General features: G+C 38.4%; 1 protein-coding gene and 1 long non-coding RNA gene across 3 annotated transcripts in view; one reads left to right on the forward strand and one right to left on the reverse strand.

The window, feature by feature from the left end:
- The window catches only part of LOC127423371 (phytanoyl-CoA hydroxylase-interacting protein-like), a 39607-nt gene extending 36282 nt beyond the window's left edge, over positions 1-3325 (reverse strand). Inside the window, exon 1 of the mRNA XM_051667622.1 lies at positions 3120-3325. Coding sequence (XP_051523582.1) covers positions 3120-3228 — 109 coding nt within the window. The 5' untranslated portion in view covers positions 3229-3325. The remainder of the gene's footprint in view (positions 1-3119) is intronic.
- A 153-nt stretch (positions 3326-3478) lies between these two features.
- LOC127423377 (uncharacterized) lies at positions 3479-8534 on the forward strand. Of its 2 annotated transcripts, none has more exons than XR_007894310.1 (5): positions 3479-3603; positions 5017-5075; positions 5438-5582; positions 7960-8093; positions 8214-8534. It is a non-coding gene; the product is annotated as an uncharacterized LOC127423377 (long non-coding RNA). The 2 variants fall into 2 exon arrangements; XR_007894311.1 differs by lacking the exon at positions 3479-3603 and adding an exon at positions 3669-4804.
- The last annotated feature ends 1952 nt before the right edge of the window (positions 8535-10486 follow it).

Raw genomic sequence — 10486 nt, forward strand, 5'->3', positions numbered from 1 at the left:
ATCTGAACTGTCATTATCGCAAATTATTGTCCAATATACATCAACCAATCTAATTAGATTCTCTGTGGCCATAAATTACATAACAGTGACTGTTTGAATTATTAAATAATTTATAACAATATAAACTAAATCAATAGAGTGCACAGCCATTATATGACTCAAAAGCACAGACCGTGTCAATAAGAACATTCTCTCTCTTTGTGTGTGTCTCTCTCTCTCTCTCTCTCTCTTACTTGTGACAGCATGGCTGAAGGTACTTTGAGTTCCTCTACACAGTGCTGGCATAGAATAGAAAACAAAAGCATGTTCTTACTTTGTTTAAGTCCATGCAAATGCATTGGCTTGATATAATGCTGTTATCTTCATATCACCTCTTGTTACTTTCATTAATACTGAACAATAGTGGCTGACTGATATGTTTTTAATGGTCAAAGCCAATATCGACAACTAAAAGATAGTGTGGCTGATGGCCAATATATATAATAAATTGTAATCATAATTGCTGAATTGAACCCTGTATTGTGAGCATTATGTTCAAACTGTTGAATTTTTATTTACTGACATAAAATTGCTCTAATGACAAAAATGTGAAAATTTGGAAAGAAAACGGAAAACATTGCAATGACAACTCTGCGCCACAATGGTAAATGGTCCAAAAACTAATTTTTCTTAAATATAATAAATTTCTCCTTGAGTAAAATTAGATTTCTTTAATTAATTGATATATTTTTACACTTGGAATTCCTAAAAATGTCAATTGAGTGAAGCATTATCATGCATTTTTCGATCATCAATGTAATTTTCACTGTTACTACAGCCAAGCTCATCCTCACTGTTGTCATTTGGAAGAGTTGTTTGGAACTGTGCACACTTCTTGCCCTTTCCATAAAACACTGCAATGTTGATTTTTGTCTGAAAAGAAAAATACAAATCCTAATTTTGCTATTTATGCATAAATGTAATTACATAATGGTAAATACTTCAAATAAATAAATACATACAATATGAGAAAATGCATTAATGCAATTCCATTTCAGTACAGAGTTAAATAGCAACATATAGCAACCCATAGAGCTACATTGTGGTAAGTGTTGCCATATGGCATGTTAATATTTCCTTGATATTCTGTAAAACGATGTTAGATAAAGTTTATCGGTTAATAACAACATCTAATTATCTTATCAAAGAAGCAGCAATTTGTGGAGCACTTCAGCATCCTGTAAGGGTGACCCCTGAAAAAGAGTCTTAGAGTAAAATCATATGTCATGTGGCTTAAAAACAGCATATTCATGGTTGCAGTACATTAAAAGACTGCCCTTTCATTTCCAACAATGCATTATGTTGTAGTTTTATCTGAAAGGTAAGAAAGTGAAATAAATTGTTGCCATCTGGCTACACCGTACCATGAACACTTAAGTGAAAACTTATTTTGCACTTGTTTTATTTGCAATGTTTACTCAATAAATAAATAAATATGAAATAAATATTATATATATATATATATTTGAAAACAGAAACTGTGCACAATCTTTTGACAAGGTGGTTGGTAGAGTTTGGAAATGACACTAGCCCAAATGACCAATTTTGTTTATCAATCAAGCAGGCACAGTTACCAGACAATGTCAGTAATCAAAAAATTTCCATATATCAGCCAATTCATCAGCCTGGTCAACTATTGCTCTGATTACTAAATATTCTACTCATACAGAAATCTGAAATATGGCAATATACACAAAACAAATATATGAAATATATGTAAATGAGGTTTTCACTTATATAAAAAGTCACTTACTTGTACATACTGTATATGCAATAAAATAATAAAAAAAATACAATAAAATACTACAAAAAATTCAGTTTCATACATGTAACATATTTTGCCAAATAGTGGAATTTAAATGTACAGTACATCTACACAATGTTGTATGTTCAAATATACAGTATGAACTATAATTTAATACACGTATGTTAATATGGGCATATATCATATTTCTGTAAGGGAAGCATTAAAATATCAAAGAAAAGAACATGGTGGGAAAATGTTCTTGTGCTTTAATATGTAAATGCTTTGTCATCCCAAATAAGGGTGCAAATCATAAGATTTTACAAATGATGACAGTGTACTATGGTCTCCACTCCATTTTCTCTGGAAAATCAATAACTTAAGACACAAATGCTTGCATTGGGATACACCCATGTACACCCTGTCCATAAACATTAACGATGAATTAAGTAAACCACTAAACCACACACACTAGATACAAAAGCATGTGTCACCCAGGATTATTCTTGATCGACTTAACATTTTGCTGTTTCATTACGAGCTGAGTGAGTGAACTGCTTACTGGTCGTATAGCCTCCGTTGCATGCAGCTGCAATCTGGTATTGTTTCTATGATGCACACTCAATGACCGTGTCCATGGTGCTGAACATTACGCGCGTTTTAAACTGAAACAAGCATGCAAGCGCATGGAGTATTAAAGCACCATCATCTTATAATGCTGGCAACACATGCATCTCTTCTATAATCAAAAGGAACATAATAAAGAGAAAAATCTCAAGCGCATCCAAAATCTATTGTGTGCATCATGCGCATTTAAAATTGATTTGACTGACAAAGAAAATACATTAGCAGTAACAGTTGATTTAGTGGTCAAAATCGTCAATTTTCAAAGCTAAACTCAGCTCGTGAGTTCGTTCTGTATGCATTAAAATAACATTTGTCTTTAAATGCAAATGCTAAAAATGCATCTGATTGACAAATAACTGTGACAACAGTGAATTAGTAGCTACTCTAAAACGTAGTTTTTTAAAAACGAACCCGCACGGGAGTGGTTGATTTTGCATTTATTAAAATAATAGTTCCTTGTCTAGAGAGCTTGCATTGAGAATGCTCCTCAACACCGGCACGCTCAGCTGTCCGGGTGGAAATGACAGAATGACATCTCAAATCTATATTATGCATCAGCCAGTCTTTAAATGCATGCGCCTTAAAATGCATTTGCATGCAATAATATTTCCGTCTAAAGGCTTAAATAAACGACACTACTCCACACCAGCATGTGCTACTTGAGCGGAAAAGAATGGCAGAATAACTTAGCCAAACCAACACGTCTTACCTTCTATCTCACAAAGCTGGATCGCATCCAGACTAAGATTCTTCATCATGTCCTCACACGGGCTTGTGGGGCTACTGACAATGTGTCCCACGCGTGGAACCTCCATCATTCGGCCTCTAATGAACGCTACTCCGATATTGACTGTGACTGCAGTGCCGCAGGACAAAGATCTTCACCTCTTCTTCCTCTCTCTCTCTCTCTCTCTCTCTCTCTCTCTCTCTCTCTCTCTCTCTCTCTCTGTGTGTGTGTGTGTGTGTGTGTGTGCTATCTCTTTCTCCCATGGGTTTCCACAGTGTGGTGCTGATGATGGCCACGTCAGCACATCGTCACGGCCGCTCCATCCAAAGCTGATCTCTTCCAGAGACACCATAGTCAAGGGCAAAGAGCAATGGTGCTTCACCAAACACTTCTCTCCAGTTAAGTGTTCTCCAGCGATTAGACTCCCATGCAAATATTTAATGGTCACACTTCATCACATAAAAGTGTAAGTACTGTGTTAAGACTGTATTATACTAATGTGCCACTTGGCTTGCAATTGGGTATTGTTGCTATTGTAAAGAAATGCACTGTAAAATAATTATCAGATCAAGTAAATAATGCTTACTTACTATTACAAAGTTCTAGCAGCTTAAAATGTACTGCGACTAAGTTGTCTGTAAAAGATTGTAGTTGTACTGTAATTTTACAGTACTGGAAAACACAAAATTTACTGTAAACATAACAATCTTCTTGTATTTCTACAGTGAAATTGGCCATGGGCATTACTTTGATTAAGCAGTACTGTGGATAGAACGACAATGAATAAGCAATGATGCTGATCCTCACCATGCATTGCTGCATGAATAAATTATGCTAATACATTTGAATTTTATACTTGCTGGTTTTATCTCTGCTGTTGCAGTTTTTTGTTTATATGTCATATTTAGCAGCTTGTTTTGTAATGTTTAGAGTTGATCCTTCTATCTGAAAATGTTTTTTTGTTTATTGCCACCATTATCAAGTTTTGTATTACAAATGTTGATATCTGTGTGTGTAGTAAACCAGGTATACTGAAACATCTTGTGTGGCAAGCAGAGTTTGGTGTAATGTGATTGACTATGATAGCAATCAGAAAGTAGTTAATGTGATCTAATACCTATTTTAGCTGAAGTTTGTGTAATGCATTACATTTGAAAGGCTTGCAATCAGATCATAGTTACCAACTTTCAATTAATTATTTTTAAATACATTACTTGTACTACACATATATTCTTGTTACATTTCTATTATTTTGGAAATAATGAGATATATAATGAGCCCATGAATCATTGTAAAGGGAGAAACGAGTGCGTGAAAAAAAAAATACACTTTCAGCGAAGTCCTTCTCAGTCTCTTGTTATATCTAGACTGGACTACTGCAATGCTCTTCTGTGGCAGGACTTTCAGCATGTACAGTCGAACTTCTGCACTTGATCCAGAACTGTGGCACGATTGGTCTTTAACGAGCCAAAGAGAGCACACGTCATGCCTCTCTTCATCGAACTGCACTGGTTGCTGGCATCAGGTTCAAGGCATTGATGCTCACTTAAAGAACAACCAGTGGCTCCACACCCCCCTATCTACACTCACTACTTCAAGTCTATGTGCCCTCCAGAAACTTACAATCAGCGGGTGCTTTGAGAGTGCTGTTGGCTAAAAATCAGAATGTAAGCCCTTGAAGTGGTTGATTGTAATATAAGTAGTGTAATAAACTTAATCAATCACCACATACACATTAAAGGCTATGGTATACTTCTTTTCACATGCCGTTATGTCTTGTGCATGGTCTGGCTTGCTAGCCTTTCAATGTATACTCTTTTGAGCCCATACAAACACATTCAACAAATGCATACTATGACTGCTTTATGATTCTTTTTAGTACAGTCAACTCCAGACACCTGCATAGACAACAAGCACAGACACGTAAAGGTGGATGAGGTAAGAAAAACTGGGCTGCATGTGGACAGTCCATATGAACCATGCTAATGACAAAATTTCAGCATGTGGCAAGTGTTGGCCGGGTGTGATTAAGGGTCAGTCACTAAACATACCAAATTCCCCAGCAAGTACATACATAGATCTTTAATATTAATATATTCTTTGATGTGTATGCAAATACTGTTAATTTTAATTCAAAGTTTGAACAGGAGAGCCTCCATGAAAACTAACATGAAGGGTCACAGTGCATTCGAACGGGAAAGCTCACACTGCATCCGAATGGAGGCTCAGACTGCATTAAAATGATTTTAACTGGAAAGGCCACAGTGTAAATAACATGAAGCTTTCACTGCTTTTGAAAGGGAGAGCCCACACTGCGATTCAAATGAGAGAGCCTGCGTTGCATCCAACCGGGAGAGCTGACACTACGATTTGAATGGGAGAGTCCGTGACCGGAGTGGAAGCTCACACTGTGTCCAAAGAAAGATAAATTCATCATAGAAAAAGGTAAGACCATTCCATTAAAAAAGGAAATTGATGCATAGATTAAGGTCCGCACTGCAACTGAGGTTTAGTGAAATGGATCCATTCTTTTCGTCTAAAGCTGGAATGGATGAAGCGAGAGTGATTAGATGGCAAAGCCGCTTAAATGCATGTGAAGTTAATTGACTAACAAGACACACATAGGCAACATAATGACAGGAAACAGAAAACACAAAAATTCTAAATAAGAGTTCATGAACAACACTTATCAAAATAAGAATTTGAACAAAAAGGACACAAGCATAAATAGATAATCTCACCAATGAATGGCAAACAGATGACAGAAGTGTGGAAGGATAGGCATGAATTTAAAAGCCAAAGTTATATCTATTTTTCATAATTAAATCACAAAGAATTCAAACTCATGATTTACACTGCACAATGGATGACTGTACAATTGTGAAGAAATTTAAGACATTTACACAACAAGAAGTAACAGCTGATACAGTATATCGATGCGTAAGTAAATTCATTTACAACGATGAGCCAAAACATTATGATCACTCACAGGTGAAGCGAATAACGTTGATCATCTCCTAACAAGGCCACATATCAAGGTCTGGGTAGATTAGATGGTAAGCAAACAATCAGTTTTTATAGTCAACGTGTTGAATGCAGGAGAAATGGGCGGGAGTAAAGACCTGAGCGACTTTGACAAGGGCCAAATTGTTTTAGGCAGACGACTGGGTCAGAGCATTTCAGAAACGGCAAGGCTTGTGGGGTGCTCCTGGTCAGCAATGGTGAATACCTACCGACAGTTGTCAGAGGTGGGACAAACCATAAACCGGCGCCCAAGGCTCATCGATGCGTGAGGGCAACGAAGGCAATAGACAAAAGTTCTACTGTGGTACAACTCACAGACAAGTTTAATGATGGTTATGGGAGGAATGTGTCACAACACACAGTGCATCACACCCTGCTGTGTATGGGGCTGTGGAGCTGGACCTTGGAACAGTGGAAGAAGGTTGCCTGATCCGATGAGTTCCATTTTCTTTTTCATCACGTGGACGACCATGTACGTGTGCACCATTTACCTGGGGAAGTGATGGCACCAGGATGCACTGTGGGAAGATGACAAGCCGGTGGAGGGATTGTGATGCTCTGGGCAATGTTCTGCTGGGAAACCCTGGGTCCGGCCATTCAAGTGGATGTCATTTTGACACATGCCACCTACCTAAACACTGTTTCAGACCAGGTATATCCTTTCACGTCAATGGTATTCCCTGATGGCCTCTTTCAGCAGGATAATGCACCCAGCCACACTGCACACATTGTTCGGGAATGGTTTGAGGAACATGATGAAGAGTTCAAGGTGTTGCCCTGGCCTCCAAATTCACCAGATCTCAATCCGATTGAGCACATGTGGGATGTGCTGGACCAACAAGTTCAATCCATGGCGGCTCCACTTCGCAGCTTACAGGACTTGAAGGATCTGCTGCTAATGTCTTGGTGCCAGATACCACAGGACACCTTCAGGGGTCTTATAGAGTCCATGCCTCGGTGGTCGGCACGGTTTTGGCGGCAGGCGGAGGACCAACAGCATATTAGGCAGGTGGTCATAATGTTATAGCTCATCAGTATAGGTCCACAACAAGAACACATAGACTTATGAATATTAAAAGCTTAAAAACTTTATTTAAAAAATAAAAGATTTTATATTCATTTAAATTGAATACTTAATATAATTTATTACTATTAAAATTTAATATAGGATTCTACTGAATAATTAAAAAGTGAGCATTTGAATACTGTATTCAATAGCTGGTGTGCAATAATAAGACATATTTGTTGGTTTTTTAAAGATGTATTTTGTGTACTGCTTGAATTGAACTTCAAGTGATATACTGTATGTTCATCTCTAGTCCTTGAAAGAAGGGGTTTGGGAGGCATGTATCACTGTCTTTAGCTTTCTAGTGAAGCGTTTTAGCTTTTAATATTTTCAAATAAATAATTATTGGCAAGTATTATATTAATTAATCTCACTAGCTTTTTATAGATAGCCTAATATTATATTATTTCACATATATTTTATGCCTAGAGTAGGTAAATGCAAAACAAATAAAATAAAAGACTGGATCTGCTGAAAATCTATATTTATATAATTTATCATGAAGAGTTGATTTTGTGGATATCTAAGATTTTTTCTGTAAGGTGCTTGTGATGAGGAGGAGGGTGTGGCCAGTACTGAGTTGCCTAATCAGTGGGAGGGAGATAAGGGAAGAGCCGGGGATGACACACGGCCGCTCTGTGTGTGTGTTTATGTTGCTGTGTTTTAAGTTTGATGTTCTGTCTAATTAAAGTCTTGTTGAATGGATCTGGCTCCCGCTTCCTCCTTTCCCAGACGAACTGAGATCCTTCACACTGGTGCCGAAACCCGGGAAAGCAGGAAGGGCACGCTGTCCAGGAGAACTCGTTGCTGCCGTCCACCAGGAGATGGAGGACCCGCTGCCATCTGCCGGGAGGTGGAGGAACCAGGTGGGTGGCGTGCCCATGGGAGCCAATGAAGAGTGTTTTCTTTTCTCTCTCTCTCCTCTTTCTCTCTGTCTCTCCCGCTCACTCTTTCTCTCTCTCCCTCCCTCCCCTCGTTTCTCTCAGATTCTCAGGAGGCGGGGAGGACCATCGGGTGGCAGAACGGCCAGAAGGGCAGCGTCTCCCCTCCAGAGATGTGGGGGGAGTAAGCCAGTCCGGATGGCGCCCCGGCCTGAATCGGGCGGTGGAGGAGTGGGGTATGGCCGGCCGTGAGGATGCAAGCCCAGCTCTAAGTTGCCTAATCAACGGAAAGGAGATTAAGGAATAGCCAGGGATGCCAGAGAGTGAGAGAGAGAGACACACACGGCTGCTCTATGTGTGTGTGTGTGTGTGTATTGCTGTGTTTTCAGTGTGATGTTTTGTCTAATTAAAGTCTTGTTGAATGTGGATCCGGCTCCCACTTCCTCCTTTCCCAGATGAATTGAGTCCTTCACAGTGCTCTTTAAGTGAGACGGGGGAGTGACTTCATTGCATCAATGATGTCACTTTACTCACAGCTGATTTGTTCAGTATCTGTTAGCGATCTGTTACCTAGAACAAAGCCTGATATGGAGCAGGTTAGCCATGGAGCATAAGCAGAGGTGTCATGCTCATTCAAAGTAAGGGGCACGTGCCCCCTCAGATATTTGAGCCAAGAGGATTTTAAATGGATTATTTGAACTTAAAAAAACATATTTTCACCTTCGATAATTAAATTGAATGATTATCGCGTGTAAACAAGAATGTGTATGTGGCAGAAATCTTTGTTCACATGCTAAATTTAGTTTTTTTGTTGTCAGTCCAATTGAATCCCATGTTCCGCTAAAGGTGAAGTCCTGTGGCTGCCTCAGATCGCACTCACAGGGAAGGTCGAGCACATATGGGAAAGCGATGTTAAGCTAATTAATTAGATCAACTTTTGTGCAGTTAACGTTTCCTAACTATGTCTCAGTGGAACAATCAATATTTTTTATTCATAGTCTAATATAGATTGTCTGTATTTTTGTTTGATCGGTCACTGATCATTTCCTTTGGTGATGAAATGCATTTGACTGATTTTGCAGCGTAACACTCTCTTCTCTTCATATTTAAAGATAGCAGCAGTACCTCTCCTTTACAGTCATTATAATTTTTTTTTTTTTAAGTAACAAAAGGCAGTTTTACCTGGTTCCTCTTTAGCCGCAGATTCTGTATCCATTGAGAAAGGCGGCGGGCGGCTGAACGGATCGAGACGGATCATGCTTTTTACGCTCTCTCTCTAGGGGAAACTGGTTATGCGTCAAACAGTGATGGCAATTGTGATAACTGGCGTGATGAAAAGACAGTATTCCGTGTTATCATGGCATGTTTCAGAAGACGAAAGATAAACAGATATGGTTTGCTTGGCGACCTTTCCACAGTATAGGCTATTCGTCCAATCACTGTTATTGTAAACGGTGCAGCGACTCTCTCGTCTATGGGTTCTTCTCTTTTATAAAATTGTGCATCCTCGTTCTCTTTCTTTGCATCATTTCTTCATGAATTTTCTGTAAAATGTTAAGAATACTGTTAGTGTTTTTGGGTGGAACCTTGTTTTTTCTTTTTGATCCTTTCATGAATAAAAAATAAAATAAATTCTCTCAGTGGATTATAACAAGCTGGCACTGGAAACACATTTCATTTCAACTTGGTGAGGCCTATGTTTAAAAGTTGATGCCCTGTTCAGTTCTTTATTTATTTTAAATGCATCGACAGATTGTTTATTTATTTTTTTAATAGCCTACATATGAGCCATGGTATTTTGAAATGCTGATGTTCGACCTGGAATTTAGACTCTTAGACTATCATCTAAGAGCAGGGGCGGAGCTAGGGGGTGGCCATGGCCACCCCAGACAGCCATAGCTCTCCGTCCTGGTTGTCACTGTATCCACTCCCCTCCATTTTTGTAACCATGTGCCACTGACAATGATGACCACACTCTATCATGTCAATTTTGAAACTATGCAGTTTTGCACATCCCTAGCCGTCATGTTGTTGAAATTGTATTAATTAATATATTCATTATAAATCCTAATAACTCATGATGCACTGTTGTATGTGAAAATTATAGTTTATGTAGCAAATTAGCTTAAAAGGGAATTATTTATAATTAATTATAACTGGTTATAATTAATAATAAATATTTAGATTAGATCTTAGAATTAACTGTAGCAGAATCGATATTACAATTACTTGATCTGTCCGTCCAGCGAGCAGACAATATAATTATTTATCAACTCTTGGAAGATTACTTTCCTGGCCAAGGAACAATAGCCTTCCTACTTATACAGTGCTAGCAGTAGTTTAGCATGTAGCAAGGAGCAACATTCAGTGACTTTGAA

This window comes from Myxocyprinus asiaticus, chromosome 32 (assembly GCF_019703515.2).
Source record: "Myxocyprinus asiaticus isolate MX2 ecotype Aquarium Trade chromosome 32, UBuf_Myxa_2, whole genome shotgun sequence".
Lineage (NCBI taxonomy): Eukaryota > Metazoa > Chordata > Actinopteri > Cypriniformes > Catostomidae > Myxocyprinus > Myxocyprinus asiaticus.